We start from the raw sequence: 20,843 nt of genomic DNA on the forward strand, positions 1-20,843 counted from the left end.
TGCTTTGACTTAAAAAGTACCAATAAACTCAATGAAAAAAAAGTACATTCAATTACCACCCACAAAAGTATCAACAAGAAAAGAGATGTTTTTAAAATGAAACATTGCAAGGGCCAGGGATGTAGCTCAGCGTGGTAGTGGGACTCCACACCTGCCTGGCAAGTACAAGGTCCTGAATTCAATTCCCGGCACCTCCCCCCAAAAAGAAAGAAAAAAAGAAATATTCCATCTTTGCATTTCTGTAAAATTGAATATTGTGCTGTGCAGGATTGAATTTTTATTTGTTCTGTTTTTGTAGAATGCTTATGTAATGAACAGAAGAGTGATTATAGTCAGGAGACCTATTGCATTACCTAACACTGAAGTCTGAGAAAGAGAGCTTCAATTTTCTCATTTATACACATTAATTCAAATAAGTGAGGACACAGAAATACAATATGCATGTTTTTACACATATGAGGAAACTATGAAATTTATCTTCTAGGGCCGGGGATTTAGCTCAGAAGCTCGGTGGCCTGCCTTGCAAGCATAAGGACCAGAGTTCAATCCCTGGTACCAAAAAAAAAGTAAAAAAAAAAGAAATTTATCTTCTAGAAGTAGAGAGTGGACTAGTGGGTACTGCACCCTGGGATAGGTTGAAGGGGGGCGTGGAAGGAGGATGATTAATGGACACAGGCTAGAAAAGGAGTAATTTCTAATGTCCTGTGGTACTTCAGGATATCTTTGATTAACAACAATTAGTTGAATATTTCAAAGTAGATAAGAGAGAATTTTGAATTTTTAATGTTTGAATTGATAGATAAATCAGTCACCCTGATATGATCATTATTCACTGTATAAATGTACTGAAATCCTACTCTGTACCACATAAATATGAATAACTAAAATATGTCAATTAAAACTAAAAGTATATTTTAAAAATGTAAGACATTAAAATAGAATGCTAGAGATGAACACCTCAACTAGTTTACTGTATTTGATATAGCACCCAAAACTTGAACAAGTTTTCTGGAGAATAAAATACGTTGTGCTCCAGAATCTATTTGTAACATTTTAAACATTGAGAGCTCCTGTAATGAAATGGTTGGAGAAAAGAAATAAAGAAAAAGAAAGGAAGGAAGGAAGGAAAGAAGAGAAAAAGGGTGGGTGTAGCATTGGGTTGTCTCAGTGTGGTTTTATTTCTGTATGAGAAATCTATTTTGTTGAAAGTATGCTAGCTCCTTTCTTGTTTAAAACCTGGTAGTAGAAAAGAAGATGGATATTCAAATGGTTACAGAAGAAAGCACAGCAGAAATCCTGGATATAATTGGTTTCATCAGTAAACGATCAGAGCAAGATGAATTTTTCACACCTACCCTATAAGATATCTTACTGTGCAAATTTAAAATGATGTAAACTCATAATTAGTCTAAATAAAACAGGTCACCACCAAAACAGAAATTAAACATGAAGCTTAAAAAATACATAGCAACAAACTTTATGATACATGTGCAAGCCATATAAAAATAATTTAATAAATGCAGAGATATATACTTATTGGAGAAAACTCAGTGTTAGAGAAATGTTTACTTACCAAAAGTTAATGGCACTTTTGGCTGTCACAACTGTTGGATACTCCTGGCAATCAAACATTCTACAATGCACAGGATGAACTCAAAATGCCAGTAGTACAGAGGTTGAAAGAGTTTGTCTTTGCGTAATGTCCTGACCACAGGAAATTACAAATAATCTGCAGTTTAGTATGAAAACAAAGTAATACTTGGTCTAACTTTCCTATGACATTTGAAAAGAGTTTGAGACTTTTATGTTTAGTAAAGCAGTGGTGGATTGAAAAAACAGCCTGAAATATTGGGTGGTGATTAACTATTTACGGTGCTCAAACCTATGGAGATGCTAACGGTTCACTAACATTTTAAAGACATTTAAAAAATTATGAAAGAGGTTTAGCAAGTATGAATACATTTATAAAAGACCCCTGTAGTTTTGCGATGTATAACACAAACATTTCTTTGTTTTGTGTTGTTAGATCTGGATGGATTTACTAAAGTTTTAGAGAAGGGAGCCTTTATTACTTATTCATCTGTGTTCACAGAAGGATCATAGGAAAGAAACCAATTCAGTAATGTATTTGGTTAAAAAAATTATTTCTGCCAGTCTACAGAGAAGTAAGACTATAAAGCACAGAAGCTAGGATGACAAATTACTGGGAGTCCAGGTACTTATTGCGGGAATAAAGGACAGTGGTAACATGTAAAGTTACTTGGATCAAAACATGCCTCAGGAGGGGATAAAAATTGCTTAAGAGAGCAATTAGCTTAGACTTCTAACATGAAGTCTACTAATGTAGAGTTATCTGATGTTCTTATCTGAAGTAAAAATATTAATTTAAATGTGTACATTTTCATATATTAACCAATGCAATTATTTTATGATCATGTCTTCTTGATCATGTAGGTTCAAACATTTTTGCATAAAAGTTACTGAGAGATATGCTTATCCAAACAATTATTGTAATTGGTGGGGGCTACCACAAATAAATTTAGCATGCATGTACTAGTTTGATTATGAATCATTCTTGTTCCTCTATGAACAGGAAAGTTCAATATTTTTTAAAAAATCAAGCCTCCTAATTGGACATTTCACAATACATTTCCTGTCTTACATCAAATTCATGTAATTTGCAAATTGAGATGTGGGTCAAATGAAGTGATTTGCTTTTATATTTTTAGGGGCCATTGGGCAAACTTTACAATGAATTTGTAAATGAATTTCTTACAATGAATTTCTTCTGATGGCTTTGAGGAAGAATATCATTGCTGTCTCTTGGCTTGGGGACTTGTTATCCTATCTCTTCCTTCCTGTTCATACCGTGTGCTTTCGATAGGCAGTGTTAATGTCTGCCAGAAATTTGTAGGTTGAAATGTTTTTCCTAATGTAATGATACTTGGATTGGGGACTCATGAGAGGTAATCAAGTGAGAAGGTGAACTAGGAAGCAGGTCCTCAATAGAACTTTACTCAGGCCAGGGATTTAGCTCAGTGGTTCTGCCGCCTGCCTCACAAGCATAAGGTCTGGAGTTTGATCCCTGGTACAAAAAAAGAAACAGAGAGAAAAACAAAATGAAACAAAACAATTTGACTCTGCTGGAACCCTGGTCTCAGACTTCCAGTTTCTAGAACTATGAAAAGTAAGTTTCTGCTACTTATAAAAGCCACCCGATCCATGGCATTTTGTTATAGCAGCCTCAGTGGACTAAGACAGCTCTCCTTGTGTGCATGTTTGTATCTGAATTTCCTCCTTTCTATAAGGACACCAGACATTTTGTAGAGGTCCTGCCTACTCTAGTCTGACCTCATCTTAACTCATTACATCTGCAGTGATGCAGTTTCTAAAGCCACAGTTGAAGATACTAGGAGTGAACACTTCCAACGCCTAACAGTCCCCATGCTCAATTTTTGCGTATTTTTAAGCCAGTGGTAGTATTGAATAATTCAAACGATTAAAAAATAGTTTTATTACTAGTGAATATCTGTATGTGTGCAGAGAAATAGAATTTTCAAAAAAATCTCAATTATTATGGGTTCTCAATAAGTAATTGCCTCCAACAGTCTGTAATAAATTACTGTATCTACACATATGAACAGCTGAAGTGGATGACTGGTCATAGAAATTCTATTTTTTTCTTGTGAGTCTAGTAAAGAAACATGTAACTGATATCACCTTGAATTTAAAATGCCAAGACATAGAAAGTTTAACTATTGTAGTTAAAATGTGCTACTTAGATTATTTCATATGAGATCTTGAAGAATGAAAGATAGACCTTTGCTAGGGTAAGATGAGCATGAATTATTGCTGAAATTAGTTGAAAAGTCTTAGTTAGTTTTATTTTTTTCCTGCGGGAGAGTGAAGTCGAATGCTAAGATGCATTTCATATACAGTATTCCATTTATCAGGAAAAAATAGGATGCTTACATGTAATGTCATCTTTTAGTGTTTCTCAGTTGGAAAATACAGATATTTTTCTTATATAATTTTCATAGATGTTAGCTTAAATAACTCTGATGTCTTGACATGTTGATTTATTTCACTGAAAAAAGGCTATCAGGAAGTCTAGTATTTACATACCACATATTAAAATATTTTAATATTGAATCAAATTGATGTGACCCCTAACCTTAATGCTTACCAGAACCATAAAAAGCAGACTTTTCAAAATGTACCTCGTGAAACACTGGTTTTAATTTACTTTTCCTTGAAAGACCTCTCTGAGAATATTTGCATTGTCAGCAGTTTAAATTGACCACAGAAATGATAACTAAATAATTTAGAAAATTGTAAGATGATTTAGGCATTTAAGATGTGTATAAGGTAATTAAAACCAAACTCTAAGAGGGCCAAGGCCATGCTTAGTTCGTTACTCTACAGCTGAGGCCACTGCCTGAGTTGTACAAAGGCATATGTCCAATTTACAGTTGCAATGAGGTACATGGGATGTTTTGATTCTTCATATTCAGCTCATCTCTAGAGGATGCACTTGCCTACATTTAAAACTGAACATAGGCTCTTTTGGGGAGGATCATAAAAATGTGTAAAATAATACATGCCACATGCATGTATGGTTGGCATATGGCTTTTCTCTGAGTATGAAAATATTGCCTTTAGCTGCTATCATGGTGCAGGCTCATGGAAATACTCATTATCCACTTAGAAATGAGAACTTTGATCTCATTAGTTAGATCACGTTTATCCCATTGTAAATGTTGGTGTTTATAAATGTATGTTCAGTAGATTATTCACTTACAAGGGGATTTTTTTTCTAATCTTCAAAAAGAGAAATGCAGATTCTAAAGTTTACTTTTGTCTCATACCATAAAGATATAAAGCCAGTTTTTTCCTTTTCTTTTTATTTTACAGTTTAAAAAAATGAAAGGCATTAGGGTTTCAGTCTTTCTTTTTCTATATGCTGATATATTTGAAAATGCTAGTACATATTATTTGTAAAGGTGGTCAGCTATTGTCTCAAGATATTTCATGTAAAATTGCCATATATCCCAACGATCATTCTATAAGCTTTGGAGTGCAACAGTGAGCATGGCTATATTTATGGTCTTACTTTGGCTTTAAACAAAATGAAACAGATATAATATTTTCACTTTTTGAAATACATACAAGAAAGAGGCAGTTAAATCTGATTTGGATGAAGAGGTGAATAATACTTGGATTTGGTAACAAATAGGATGAAAATAATATTTGTCAGTACTCTCCCTGAAATAAACAGCAAATAATCATTCTGTTTTTGTACCTGCCTATCACCTTTTTTTTTTCTTTGATGCATGGTTCTTGACTAGTTTCAGTTTTACCGTTTTACCATTGTCAAAATCTGTACCTTGACTCTGTGGCCATATGAGTGAAAATCAGCCTGTCACATGCCAAAACCCCTTGTCATTCAGCTGGATCTACTGGGTAGTATGTTACCCAAATCTAGAGCCATAGCTAGTACTCTTTTATTTTCAAATCTTGAGAAAAAATGGCATTTGGGGTTTTAGAGTTGGGAAGCAGTAAATTGGAAGCAACTGGCAGGCCACCACATAAACTTCAATTTTAGATAAGAGGACATGAAAATCTGAGAGGAAGCAGGTTTTACATTCTTCAATTTTCAGTTCTGGTAGACTCAGAATCACCCCACCCACCCCCTAGCATTCTTCCACAATAATGTCTTTTTCTTCTTACAGCATAGCTTAAATTGCAAACATCCTGTCTAGTGAATTAAGTTAACAAATCTTTTATTTAGAATGGTATTTGTTTGCATGTACACGTGCTACATTAATGTACTAGATGCCTTCTCTTAAGTATTCCAAACTTCCTACATATTTCTTTATTAAGACAAGTTTGGACTGGCTGAAGATTTACTGATAGGAAAAGTTAATGTTACTTTACTGAATAATCATAAATCCTGAATTAAGAGCATTCAAATTATTAGAACTGTGCAGCATTAATACTGATCCATTTAAATTGTGGCCATAAGCTTGCTTGAAGCCCTGGAATCAACTTGCATTATTGTGGTTTTTTTTTTTTTTCCTCTCTCTACTTTTCAAATCAAATTCATTGGCCTATTCCATCTCCTTGAAATCAAATTTTGCAGCCTCCTGGCTTTCCTCCAGAAGTCTTTCATTGTTTCACAAGCCATCCTTGTTTTCAATTCATTCTTTTTTATCCACTGTGTAAACTAGGTGGACCTGAATACTTAGGAAAATCGAAAGCATTTGGTTGTTATTAAAGTAAGGATAGCCGACTCACACATGTAAAACATTAAAGAAACCTTATAAATGTTTGAGTAATTTTTTTTTCTGTTGTTATTTGGGACTGTGGGGCATTTAACCACATCCTGCCAAGCACACAGCAGTCCAGCTTCTCTCTTTATTACCACGTAGAATTTTAGGCTAATAAAACAAACAAGGACAATATTTTTATTTTCTTTACCCAGCATTTTTATTGTTTTTATTTAAATGTAACATACTATACACTGTTCAGCCTTTTGGGAGGTAGGAGGAGGGAGTGTTTCTGCATCTTTAGGAGGAGTCTCCTCAGAACTAGCACTCAAGACAGGTATTTGTGGCTGATGCATCTTTCATTTGTGGGCCAAAGCTTATATTTCCCACAAAGGCAGAGTCTCCAAAATCTCTGTTTTTTAAAAAACCTACAACATTCAAAAATTGAACTTCTTTTCCTTCAGTAGTTGCAAAAGGGACCAGAATTCTATATCAATATCCAGCCAAAAATGCCTTTTGTTAAATACAGAAGAATCTCATTACTCCTTACCAAACTGTTTCTGTCTTTATCTCTCCTGGGAAGTGTATGGAGGAGAATCAGGGATGGGGGGAGGGGATGCTTCCTATTTTTGGATTCTGCAAGCTCTGATACATTTTGCTAGAAGCTGTTTTAGTGTCTTGAGTACTGTAATGATGACTGTTTACACACAGTCTCTTTGGTAATCTAAGTGGCTATGTGAAATAAGAAGCCGGTTTGTGCCCTATTTGCTGTTACCGTGGTCATCTAATACCGTGTTTGTCTCACAACATTTAATTTTGGTTGTGGGTGGTCCATGTTCATGTGTCAGGTAAAATTATTATATTAAAATAAGAGAAAAAGATATCTAGTTTTCAAAGGAATTCATTACATTTTAGCTATCAGATTCAGTTACCAATTAAAATTTAAGGTACAGATTCCAACCACAAAAATTAAACATTTTTAGAAACCTATTTGTCAAAAAGCAAGTTGAAAGCAAAGTATCATGAAATACAAATTTAGCCATAAGCCAAACAACTGTGCCTCACATGTATTTCTTTTGAAATGCCAACTTTTTAAAGGAATCATGAAATATGACCTTTTATAAGATTATTTTATGGGAAAATGTTTTAATAAAACTAATTTTTAAATAACAGATCAACTGGAAGTGCTGTTTCAGCATCAACACAAATAAGTTATAAGAGAATCAAAAAACACCAGCCTTTCTGGAGTTTACACTTCAGTAAAAAGACACATTTGGTGAGTTTTTCCTTATACCAAAATACTGTATCCAAACAAGAAAAATAAACAGACTTTTTCAAAACAAGAAATATGAAGATAAAACTGCAGCATCAATATAGTCTTATTACTTAAAGTATTTAGAACAAATAATATTTTTCTACATTTTAAAAACCACTACAGACACTGCAAATAAGGCTTATGTATGTATTTAGTGGATTACAATGTGTTGATGACTCGTAAACATGTTCTTATGCACTGTTTTCTCTACTTGCTCTAACAAAATGAATTTTGAAATGATTACATTATGGAACATTCTAAAGCTCTTTAAATTTACAGAAAATAAGATTTATTTGGTTTTGTAAAGACTAGATCATACAGCTTGAACAGGTCTCATTATATGGTCACACATATACGAGGATATATTTGCTCAGTCTAAGCCCCTGGGAGAGTTGCACTTCATATCAAATACAGTGATGATTCCTTTACAGGAGATGCTTTATGGGACTTACAAAGGATTCTTATACTGTATGCAGACAGCCTTCTCATCATTCAACCACTGTGACATAGGGCAAGAAATGATTAATAAATAATGAGGCTAGGCTACTAAAATGTACTTAACAATTAATTTTCCCTCTTTTAGTATATTCTTGGAAATGAATTAACATATTCAAAGAGAAGAATTTGGCTTTCTGGTCTATTTTATAGGAAAGGAAGCCTCAGGAGTAATATATGTTTTAAAATGATGGCAGAAATCTTTCACTCAAGCCATGGCAGACCACTCACTGCCTTATTTATTACGGATAGTTCTCACTGCAGAAGTGCAAATAAATCAGCTGATAGCACAAGGGGCACTCATATTGCTTCCCCAATCCCATCTCCTAATTTTGAAGTGTTTGCCAACTTTTAAAGATACTTGGTCATAGACATGCATGTGGTGTGCTCAAGAAAAAGAGAATGTAATCAGAGGGCAGCTGCTGACGATACTCTTTAAAACCCCAAAAGATATTTAACATCCTATTAAATAAATAACTTAGAAAGAAATAGAAAAGGATGAAGGCAGAATGCACAAGCATATCATACTATTTGTATTGTTAGAACAGTTTCACACTAACATGTTTATATTTTTTAATCCTATCCAATTCTTCCATGTGCCACACCCAAAGCTCCTTTGGTTGCACATATGATCTGCCCCAAGTGCTTTCCAGTAAATGCTTGCGTGTCTTACTGCTCATTGAATCATTAGGCTTGAATGAGCAATGAAAGTCTTTGATATGAGTTCATGTTCCATAAATAACTTTCCCAAAGATCATTCAACAGATTGTTCCATGTCCTTTGAGTTCTATCTCAGAGGTTCAAAAACAAAAACTTAACCAAAGAGCCCAGCCACAATGTTGTTCTCTTGGGAATAACTTCCATCCCATTTGATCTGCCTATATCTTGTTTATAATGCACGACACAGAGCTAGTGAAAAGAACATCATATGTCAACATTGAGTACAAAAACCTCCACAGGCTTCCTTTTAAGCAAGCAGACATCTGCAATGTGTCTTTGCCTTTTGAGCTACTGTCTTCATGAAGAATATCACTAGGCCTGATCAGAGAGCCTTTGGTTCTACTGCACCCGTGAATATGCTGTCTTCTACGAGTGCACCACCATTGGAAGAAAGTGAGCTGAGGTGTTTTTCCTTCGTGTCTTCTGTCCTCTCCTGGGAGCTCCTTTACCATTCAGTGCGACATACATCTGCCTGCCATTGTGCTGCCAGTTAAAGGATGCGTAGGTATTGTATCCATTTTCCTCTATCCTTTCCTTCAGCTTACAGTCGTTGTTAAATTCTTTCTGCAAAGAAAAAAAAAGCATAATGCTTTATTCTACCGTGATAATACTTGATTCCACTGAACACAAAACATCTAAGGAACTCCAGTCGATGAAAAAGTAGAGTGGACGCTTGTTTCCTCTCCAGACATGAATTTATAGAGCAATATTTTTTTTAAAACAAAGTGCATGTGAATCAGCCTGCTCATCTTATGTGTTTTTAAAATTTAGGCCAAAACTCAAATGTGTCATAACTTTAATCTCTGAAGGAAGGAGAGGGTTAAGAATCTATATGGTTCACAGAATGTAGACAAAGTATAATTACTAGTTTGTTTGTTTGTTTAAGCTAGGCTACAGCAATGTCCCAAAGCAGGATTTTGAAAGTTAGAAAAAAATTTTAGGCTTTCTCCAGCTATCTGAAATTCTTTTAGTACCTAACATGCTCTACGAGAGTCCGTTCTACTTAATTCAGTTTCACAATTTATTTAAGTGCCTCAGTCAAGAAAAAATTGGAATACAACAGATGCATTGTTCAAAGAATGACTAAGGAAAATATAAGAAAATTACACGTTTTTGAAAAAAGGAAAATATTAAAAAGAGAACTGATACAGAATGGATTTATTCAATCACTTTGGGTGTTTGTCTAATTGAGATTTTCCAGAAAGGCTTATTGAAATCAATGGAAACTTCAGGAAAGAAATGAAGACAGGAATAACATAGTTGTCATCTGATGTACAGAATTGTATCGGGTATGAAATCATAAATTTTGATAGCAATGTTTAGCTACAGAATTGTTAGTGCTGCTCCATTCTCAGCAGGACATTCAATATGAGTACATTTTGCTCTTAATTAACCATATCATAATTGTTTTGTTATTCCTAGTAATGATGAGAATCACAAAAAAGGAACCCTTTGGTTACAGAGTGGGTTTTTCCTAAGTCAGGCTGGAAGTGAATGGAGAGCATATTAGTCAGGATTATGCATCATACAAGTCTGTGCTCCCTGTGGTTTCAGGTACTGAACATACAGTAAGAGACAAGGCTGATCCTGCCTTCTCAAAGGTCACAAGCTATTGAGAAGAGAAAGTCAAAAACAAACATAGCAATGACATCAAATAAGGGCCATGGAAGGTAAATAGTCTAAGGTGATGTCATATGCTAAGCATCCTGGCAGCCAGGCACCATGATGTATCTGTGTAACGCCAGCCCTCAGAAAGCTGAAATAGAAGGACTGCAAGAGTAATACCAGACTGGGCTGCGTAGCAAGACGCTGCCTCAAAACAAAAACAAAATCCTGGCAAAAAAAAATTCAAAGAAAGACCTAGAAAAAAGTCAATTCACAGAGCTTGCAGCTCAAAAATTGGAGAAGATAGCGCATTATGGAGCTAAGTTGGAGTGGAAGAAAAGGTGGAGATATGGGCGGAATAGTATTAAATATTTTTGTCACATCTCATTTGAGTATTATGAGTATTTTTCTTTATTTTTTTAATTTTTTTTCAAGTAAAAATTATTTACATTCTCTTTCTTAATCTAAATTACTATTAGCTGGCAGTACCTTAGCAAGCATTGGTTTTTGACTGTTTACATCAATATCTCTTCAAAGAGTAAGCACTTGTTCCTCTTACCCTGGTAAGGGTAGGCCAAGGAGAGGAGCTGGGTGTGTTTAATGGGAATTTTTTTTTTTCAGACGAGGCTTCATTATGTTCCCCAGGCTGGCCTTGAACTCCTGGGCTTGAGTAATCCTCTGGTATCAAGTTCCTGAACTGCTGGTAATAGAGGTGCATGCCACTGAGCCTGGCTGTAGACATATTTAATAAAAAGTAAACTGTGCCTCAAAACTGCCTATGATGGGCCAGGGATTTAGCTCAGTGGTTCTTCCGCCTGCCTCGCAAGCACAAGGACCCGAGTTTGATCCTCAGTACCCAAACAAACAAACAAACAAAAAGTGCCTCTGATGTGAACCTTTAAATGGAGCCAGTTTTTAAAATGCTTCATTGTTCTTTTAGATTCTTAAATAAAAGCTTTTTATTGTTAAAATAATAGAGAATTTTACCTACAGTTCCTCTGGCCCTCATGCAAAGTTTATCCTGGTATGTCCAACTCTCAATTGAAAGTGGCCCTGATATGACTAAAATGCAGGGTTTTATCTCCAGACCACTAGTTCTCACTCAGGTTGTGGTAAGTGATTCAGCAGCATCAGCAATACCTGAGCCCATGTTGGAAATGCAGGGTCTTAGAGCCCACCACAGAGTCACAGAGTCAGACAATCTGGGTGTGAGCTCTGCCATTCTGGCTGTTAATAAGCCTTCTTGCTAATTCTGATACATGCTTAAGTTTGAGAGCTACCAGCTCTAGACAGTCATTATGCTAATCAAGAAAGTAAGTTCATTTACATATTTAAAGTGAAATTCTGTTTTGATCTTATGAAAACTATAAAAATAGCGAAAAATCTGGTTAGGAAAAAATGAGATTGTTTAAGTGTCCTATGTCTCAAGTTTTATTTCCAGTCACTGATGTTGTCACATATCCTCCAAAAATGCAATTAATGGTGTGTACAACTGTCTTCAGTGTACTCCCCTAGAATAGCATCTAGGAAAAAATAACCCTTAGATTCATTTAGCATCCCTTTTATTACTTCTGGGCTTGACACAATGAATTGCATCCACATTCATAAACTGGTATACCGTCATCATTCAGACTGAAGTTAAGAGATTGAAGCTGAAACGTGCTTAAATTGAGAGCAGCAGTATATACTTGTAATTCTAGCTACTCAGAAGCTGACGCAGGGATATTACAAATTCCAGGGCAGTCTGTACAATTTAGACCCTGACACAAAATAAAATAAAAAGGGCTGGGGATTTAGCTTATCACTAGAGTGCCTGCCTGGCATGTGTGATGCCCTGGGTTCAATTCTGGCCTTCTTTGTATTTAAAAAGTAATTATTCTATAATTATGTATTTATTAACATTTTCCAGGTACATTGTCCATTACTTGAAGTCTTACTTTACATACTTCTTATGTTTTGATGTGCCAAAAAACATCCACACAGATTAGATGTGCATACATATTTATCTTAAAACCCTGAACAGGATAAATTGCTGTACTGTTTGTAATTTAATTTTTATAATGAATACAGTTTTTATTTTAAAATAACCATTCATTATTTTAAGTGACACCTGGGTCTAAGAGAATTGGTCTACATGAATTTGACTCATGGTGGTAGAGGTGATATTCAATATACTAGATACTAGTGAGACACAGACAGGTACACATAAATATATTCACAGCACCGACTGAATTGAAGCTCCACAAACACCTTACTTCAAAGAATAATATTTTCACATATATTTATGATGTTTAGGCATAATTTGAATTAAAGTCTTCTGCCTAAGTAAATATAGTTTAAAGTTCATTGAACAAACTGTGAAATGATGACTTTCTTCCCATTTTCCCATTCAGATTTTAACAAAATTAAAAAAAATCAGAGCCTCTGTTTTATCTTCAGCTGTAGCACACATACACACAGAGAGGATACAGTTTTCTATTCTTATCTGAGGTCTTTAGTTTTTAATGATTCTTCTCCAAGTTGTCTGCAGCCGGTGCCAATCTGAACAGATGCTTCCACGAAAGACAGACAGGTTTGTAGTTCAAAATGTTCACAGACAAATGCCAGCAACAACCTGTGTGGTAGTCTAATGGGTGAACTATAGAGGAGATTACATTCTTGGAAGAGTTGCTCTGCCAGCCTTTGAGATTCTAGTGAGCAGTGCACTGTGGTTCTATTTACTATTAAGAGAAGGGTAACAAAGCTATTCAGTGTAGGGAGGAAACAGTCCAAATCTGTGGTAGTGATTTTCTACAGAGGGTTTGGAAAACAGAAGCAGAATACTTACTGAGCCATAGAGTTTCCCCTTCTTGTTCATGGCTAAGTAATAGTTGCTGTTAATGGCTTTGACAGCAACAACTCCAATCTCCACTGATGTTATCTCCAGGATACCTAAAACATACAAATAAAAAGGCTAACTGGAAAGAGTCTTATAAATTTACTTGAAAGTAAAATCAAAGATAATTTGAAGGATAGGCTGTTGCTTGTGTAAATAAATGGTTAAAAAATTGGGAGGTCCTCAACCAAAACTGTTTTGAAAAACTCAGAAAATATTTCCAGTTAATATATGGAAACATAATAAGAGATTAAAAAGATTCCCTTCTATTGTACTCTGAGCATATACAGGAAAATATTTTTCTAATTAAAATGCTTCCTTTGCTAACTCAGCAGTTTCAACTCCATAAATATCGAGAAAACTCTACTCTTCTTAGCCTAGATTTCACAAAAACTTAGCAGAGTCCACGTCTGTACTACGGTATTCAATGGAACCCATAGCATATGTCAATAATGTCAGCTTTACCTCAAGGTGTACAAACAATGGTAAACTATTTTTATTTGTAGATATTTGTATTTTTTATTTGTAGGTAAACGTATAAATCCATTTTTGGCAAATATGCTGACATTCTGTTATACAGAAAGACTAATTTCAAGTTCCACAATACCTTTGCAATATGGAATCGATACTCTGGGTTGGAGAGTCCCCCCCCCCGAGAAAGAACAGAAAACTAAAGGAGTTAGTTACTGATAGATTGTATCTTTTCCTCCTAATACATAAGCTTAGATTGCTATATGTAAAGATAATTTCCTCTGAGAAGTTTTTAGGTAGATGTACGCAAGGCATTTGTTAATGTACCCAAAGAGCCCACCCATTTTAGGTTAAGATCTCAGAAACTAAAACTACTTCTTTCATAACTCTTATGCAAGCCCAGGGTGGAGAAAGTAGCTTTGCAAGGGTCTCTGGATCAAGATGGTTGTGACTCCTGGCTCTGCCTTTGTTGATGAGTGACCAGAAAAGTCCCTGAACTTCATGTTTCAATTTCATAGGTAAAACGCAATGCGCAACATAATTGTATCTTCTTCATAATCTCATTGTGAAGAGAAATGAGACAGTACACTTTGAATTTGCCTCGAGCTTAGTATCTCAATTATTATTAGAGGAAAGATTTCCCCTAATAGCTCTAGGTTTTGGAAAGTTGTCAACAGGCTAAGTAAATCCTGAATAGCATTGACAAATTTTCACTGGCACAGCCCATAAGATCTGAATGTCACTCATAGGCTGTCATCATGATGTACTATCTATCATGAGAAAGAGTATCCTAAACATAGTCTATAAGCTATAAAAAGTAACCTGTATATTTCCCTTAGAGATATAGTGGTTTACTCTTGACATGTATGCCTTCTTTCCCCGTCTTCCTTCACAGTGGACTCTTGGAGGCTAACAGAAATCACAGAGTCCTCCTATTACAAAGCTGATATAACCAGAGTCTTGTACCAAGTCTACACACCACAGACTATTTTGTCCTGCACGAATCTTCTGACCCAACACAGCGCAGCTCTTCACTCATGCAGTATCTCATTACATTTACAAACCCAAACCATGGAAAGATTGTGAAGGTTCAAAGAGAGTATTTGTATTTTTAACATCTCTTTTTTTACGGTTGATTGTTCCCTTCAAGGTACACACGCACACACACACACACTGGACACACACACGCACACACACTTATTTGAAAAATTTAAAAGTACTTTCTTGTAGTTTCTTTAATTCTCATAATAGTTCTCTAAAGATACATTATCATTTTTATTGTAGATTAAAAATTCTGAAATTCTACAGCTTACACACACACAGGTGATAAAGTTGCATACATCAGTGGTCATAGACCCAACACCTCAGACTTTTACTTTCAGTCTATCTTGCACTCCACTGCTATTTTTTTCTCTCCATCACATCTTTTGCTTCTTTCTCATTCCAACAAGAAAATCCTGTTAGAACACTATTTAACAACATGACTTCCATGAAGGATAATGTCCAAGCATGGGAGAAAAAAATCAGATATCCTTTATGTCACAAGCTGAAGATATTCAGCAAAGATGGGATAGAACGTATAGGCTTCAGTTATCTTCTCCTAAGAAGTAAGTATATACTGTCAGTAAATTACAAGATGTTTCATATGCATGCTTTTTGAAACTGGAAATGTATAGAAAAGAAGAGGAATAAAGAATAATCTTAGGAAAGAATAAACCAAGATATCTGAAGGTGAATGAGAAGAACTGGGATTGAGTTAGAGTAGCAAACTGAGTTGGCAAAAAGAACATCACGACATAAACGTTGCCAAATCCTTGATTATTTCTGAGAGTACAAAGGAGATAGACCATACTTAGCTCAGATACACCAGATTTCTCTGTTTTGGCCAAAACAGGAACACAGTATTCAAAGAATCAATGAGTTATTTTTTTACTATAACTAGATTTTTACTATAACAAGCTAAGGCTAACACAAAAAGATTTACTTACTAAAATCCTTATTTTAAGATTGATACATAAAACTGGTACTTACTTATGAGTTATTATGTGACTGTTTTGATGCATGTGTACATTGTTTATGTTCAGCTAAGAACATATCTGTATTACCAAACTTGAAAAAGTTTAGTACCGATTCAAAATAGAAGGGAGGAACACTCGGATGATTTATTATCCTTTTGAATTTTAAGAATAAATTTAGAGTGCACTATATCTTAGTTACAAATTGAGATGATCTTATGAGTAATGGATAAAGAATGCATTTACTATAATATCTGTGAGTGTGAAAGTAACCTCAGAGGATGATACTAGAGGATTTCGCTGATTGTCATGAGGAATTTCTCCATTTTCTCTTTTCATTTTTTCATGGGGATGCTCAACTGTGCCTATAACTTTATTTTGGGAATACAGCACTGTTATTTTGTTTGGGACTTGTTAGATCAATAGCCTGTTATATGTGTGCACTGTAGTGTAAAGTTCAGTGCTGATTAAAAGAGCAGCCTGACACAAACAGAATGAAGTGCACTAGTAATGCCATGTGTTTCATGTAACTTACATGACTCAATCTACAATGATCTCAGAAATAAAAGCTATAAAAAAGCAAGAAACACCTGAAAAATATAGCATCGATAAAAGGAAATGTAAAGTGTATTTCTCATTCATCTAATTCAGATCTTTTGTAAATTAAAAGACATATTCTTGTAGTGAAATTCTATGATTTATGTTTAGTTATGATCATTTCAGTTTTGTTAGCCCTCCAAAGATGAATGTCCCAGGTGGTACTGTAAATCTATTTAAGGGCATCTGGACAGTGCAGTCCAAACACTTAAGAGATGTAGTAGGAAAAGGGCACTCGTTTAAGAACTGAAAATACAAAGCCAGAGAAGTTGTAACTGAGGAAGTCTGTGTTTTACCGAGAAAAAAAACAAATGCAGAGAGAAGTCCCATAAAACATACTATGTAATAGTAGGAGTCAAGATGAGGTCAGAGGCGCTATGAGGCAAGGGAGGCAACCCCTAACTGGCTAGGGCTCCAAGGTAGACTACTCCTGAGATAGCACTGAGCTGAGTAGATATTAAGTGGCCAGGGGAAGGGAGAAAAGACATGAATGAAATCATTAAGGAGTTACAGGATGGTATCTTCAGAAAAATCGAGAAATTCTGTTTATTAAATAAGGTTAGGGAATAAGGGAGAAAGTTGCAGAACATTGAACTGAATGTTAAATCAGACTCAGGTTAGTAATCTTGTGTAGATTCCACAAATTTTAACAAGTAGGAAGTATTTTATTTAAAATTTTAGATAAATATATATAAACACACGTATAACTTAAAATATATAAAACATACATTAAAAAGGTAAACATGAATAAATTTAACTAAATGATAGCACTCTATGACGTTTGTCTTTACTTTTATTTGAAAAATTAATAAAATTTGATAATTATTACATTACAAAAGTGATAGTGACAAAAATGGGTTCCTGTCAACAGATTAGCAAGTGCTACCTAATGAAGAATCGTCACCATAGTGGTGGGGAAACTTTTCAAGCTGCTGAATTACAAATTGGAATAACCTAAAAGTCATCCATCGTTTTCTTTTAACTTACAGAGTTTGAGGATATAATTGTTAGCACTGGTTATGTTTTGAGGAATTATGGAATAAACTGAAGAGGTAGGAGCACAAGTATCTCTTCCACAGTTTTTTTTGATTTTTCATTTCATCCTTCTCCAGAACCTCTGACCTATTTGTTCCCAGAAATCATGATGGGCCAAGATTACTTCTGTTGGGTGCTATTAGGACAAACAAACTATTGGGTTGGATGGTAATTTTCTTCTTCAGTATTTTTTCATGGACAGAAAAGGGATAAATTGAAAAAACGAAATACAACTTCTAAAAAATAGAATGAATATAGACAGGAAAAAAAGAAGTATGTGAAAAATAAATGTAAAATCTTATTATCCTTTTCTACATAAGCAGAACATGAAGATATAATAGAATTCTAGAGGTTGAGTAAATTAATTTGGGTGAAATGCATTAAATGTCAATATGGAAGGTTATTTTTAGCTCTCACTATGAAGGATGCAAAGACAAAGAAGACACAATCTTTATATACAATTTCTAGATAGATATTCTTTGTCTAAAGGCTGAGGGAGGTTATTGTTGTTTTTACAATGATGTTTAAGTCCATATCACTTAATACTAATAAAAATCTTTGTCAACAACAACAACAACAACAAGCAAAACAACAAAATGATGTAATCTTTGCCTGCAATAAGTTTAAAGCTGAATAAGATGCGAACACAAACAATTAATTACAATACAAAGACAATATACTAAATGCTCCGCAAGAGATAAATGTGTGGTTATAGCTTTAAACAGTAAAGAAGACTTTACCTTTTGAATATGGGAAAGGGACCAAGAGATAGAGGTAAGGGGGGAAGTAGGAGAGGGGAAGAGGATGAAAAAAGAATTGAGCTGTCTTATGGACATGTACCAGCTCCCCAAGAGGAATGTGATAATTATGTACTGCAAACATACTAATAGAAAATAAAAACTGAAAAACTAAAGAAGTCCTCCTGAAGAAGCTAGCTGGTATTGAGGTTTTCCTTTCAGATGTAGAATTTTCATAGGCAGAGATCTGAGGACGTTCACTGGTGGCCACTCCAGCTGAAACTAAAGGTTCTGTTTGATTGAGTAGTGGCAGTGGTTTCCAGGGTGAGGAATGTACTTTTCAGAAAAAAAAAAATATTGTTAAACTTGGAAGCAGCTCAATAAATGTCAGAGATATATAAATTCAGTCAGTTATGTCTGCATTTTTTCTCTAAAGGTTTTAACTCAAAATAGGTTATAATGCTACAGAGTTTGATAATTTTAGTCAATGTGCTGAAATAGATCATGTTTTGTGTAATAAAATACACAAATCCTAATTTTTCTAAACTAAGCCTCTTTCTCATAAATTATTGTCAGAATCCAAAATTGATCTATTACACCCTAATGCGCCTATGGCACTCCATAGGGTTGTTATTACATTTACACTATATGCACCAGGGATTATACGGCCATACTCACTAGTACGAGACTGTGGCTTCAGATTTGGTCTTAAGATTCACTATGGGCATTCTCTACTTCACTGCGTACCTTTCTCACAGAACCATAGTAATTGTAGTGATCAACATGAGCTCATATATGCTCACTGAATGAAAAAACAAATGGACCAATGAATGGTCAGTCCAATAACTGGCTTACTAAGGCAATTATGAATATTCATTAAATATAGAAATTTTGATGGTACATTCACATTTGTGAAAATGAAGCCAAGAATGACTGTCAAAATATTGTATTCTCAATAACAATTTTTCTTTATTATTGTGGGTCTTAAACATGCAATGGATTGAAAAGACTGTATGTAGGGGCTTGAGGTCCTTGGTCAAGATGGTATTCATTCTTCATTAGGAAAAACATCATTTGGTGTAAAATGGATTTAAAGAAAGAAGAGAGCACAATAATACTGTGTGACTTTCATGTGTCATATATTTTTGATACCCTTAATATGATCATTAACCTTCACAAAGTATACCTGAGATAAGAATTATATAATATAAATAATAAGAATTATACAATATAGTTTGTAAAGGGGGCGGGAGGAGGGGTGAATGGAGGGCAGGGGACAAGGGGAAAAAATGAGAACCAAGACCTGTCATGTAGAGGTACAAGATCCCAATGATGAATGTAACTGCACTGTATACCTAAAATGTACCAATAAACTCAATGAAGAAAAAAAAAAGAATTATACAATATAAATGTTGCAAATAAGCCTTGGAGAAATACATATGCTGGAGGATATATACCCATTTGGACATGGTCAACTTAGTGTTTGGATCCAAAAATCTCTTTCCTCATCATTAGACCCTTCTGAATAAAGCTGACAGTAGCAACAGCCATTTTAAATACTTTTCACCATGTTCTATTAAACATTTTATTGTTAGACTCAAAAGCACTTTAGAGAAGCATTTCATTTATTCAACACAGATTAACTTTCTTGGAGGTCTGTTTATAATTTCCTAGAACTCAGACTTTACTATTTAAAAGAAATTTGGCACCCAAATCCTTAAGTTTTTTCATTTGTTGTTTTTGTAGAGATTACTAAGTAAAATTTAATGTCTTTCTTGAATTGAGGTCATCAGCATTAGCTTTGATCACTATATCTGCTGTGAAAGTAGAAAACTCTCAGGAGTAAAGTACCTAGATTAACACAGCTAGAAATTAATCTGAAAGACTGTGAGAACTCAGTAAAAATTAAGAGCAAGAACTAATGGAGTCCTTTCAGAGCACAGGACATGAGCTTCTATTTCAAAACTTTAGTGTTGTTTTTAAAAATAGATTTTCAGTTGCATACCAAAGAGTGAGCATCTACACAAATGGAAATAGTAAAAACATCTGCTTTTATGTCTATGATGAAACAGATGTAGTAATTGTTCCTATGATGTAAAAATTGCAATAGTTGAATAAATTTCTTCTAACCTAATTGTATATAATTCTACTTTACAAGCACTGGTTTTGAAAAAATTATAACAGTAGTCGATTTTTCAGCTGGTAGTTTAACTTTGAATTTGTTGAAAACATGATTCCACTTATGATTCTAGGAGGTAAATTGCACCTTTACCTCCACGGAGTCCAATGGATACTAGGCCTCTATGAAATAATTCATTTTTAAATATCTAACTTTTAATATGTAAATAGTTCCCATCATAATAACTAGAAATATTCAAATAGGTTGTTTCCAAGATTTAGCTATTAGAAACTGTGCCGCTATAAACATGGGTGCACATACTTCTCTGTGATATGATTCTTTTAGTTCTCTTGGAAGGATACCCAGCAGAGGGATGGCTGGGTCAAATGGAACCTCCAGTCCAAGCTCTTTGAGGTATCTCCATATTGATTTCCATAGTGGTTGCACCAGTCTGCACTCCCACCAACAATGGAGGAGGGTTCCTTTCTCCCCACAACCCCGCCAACATTTGTTATTGTGTGATTTCTTGATAGCAGCCATTCTTTGTGGGGTGAGGTGGAATCTCAGTGTTGTTTTCATCTGCATCTCTC

General features: G+C 34.7%; 1 protein-coding gene across 1 annotated transcript in view; it reads right to left on the reverse strand.

Annotated features, from left to right (window-relative positions):
• Positions 1–7,758: 7,758 nt before the first annotated feature.
• The window catches only part of Fgf10 (fibroblast growth factor 10), a 79,408-nt gene continuing 66,323 nt past the window's right edge, over positions 7,759–20,843 (reverse strand). Inside the window, exons 2-3 of the mRNA XM_010629906.2 lie at positions 13,232–13,335; positions 7,759–9,363 (exon numbers count right to left, since the gene is read on the reverse strand). Coding sequence (XP_010628208.1) covers positions 9,166–9,363; positions 13,232–13,335 — 302 coding nt within the window. The 3' untranslated portion in view covers positions 7,759–9,165. The remainder of the gene's footprint in view (positions 9,364–13,231; positions 13,336–20,843) is intronic.

The sequence above is a fragment of the Fukomys damarensis genome, unplaced genomic scaffold, assembly GCF_012274545.1.
Source record: "Fukomys damarensis isolate Sample0158 unplaced genomic scaffold, DMR_v1.0_HiC HiC_scaffold_1, whole genome shotgun sequence".
NCBI classification, from domain to species: domain Eukaryota; kingdom Metazoa; phylum Chordata; class Mammalia; order Rodentia; family Bathyergidae; genus Fukomys; species Fukomys damarensis.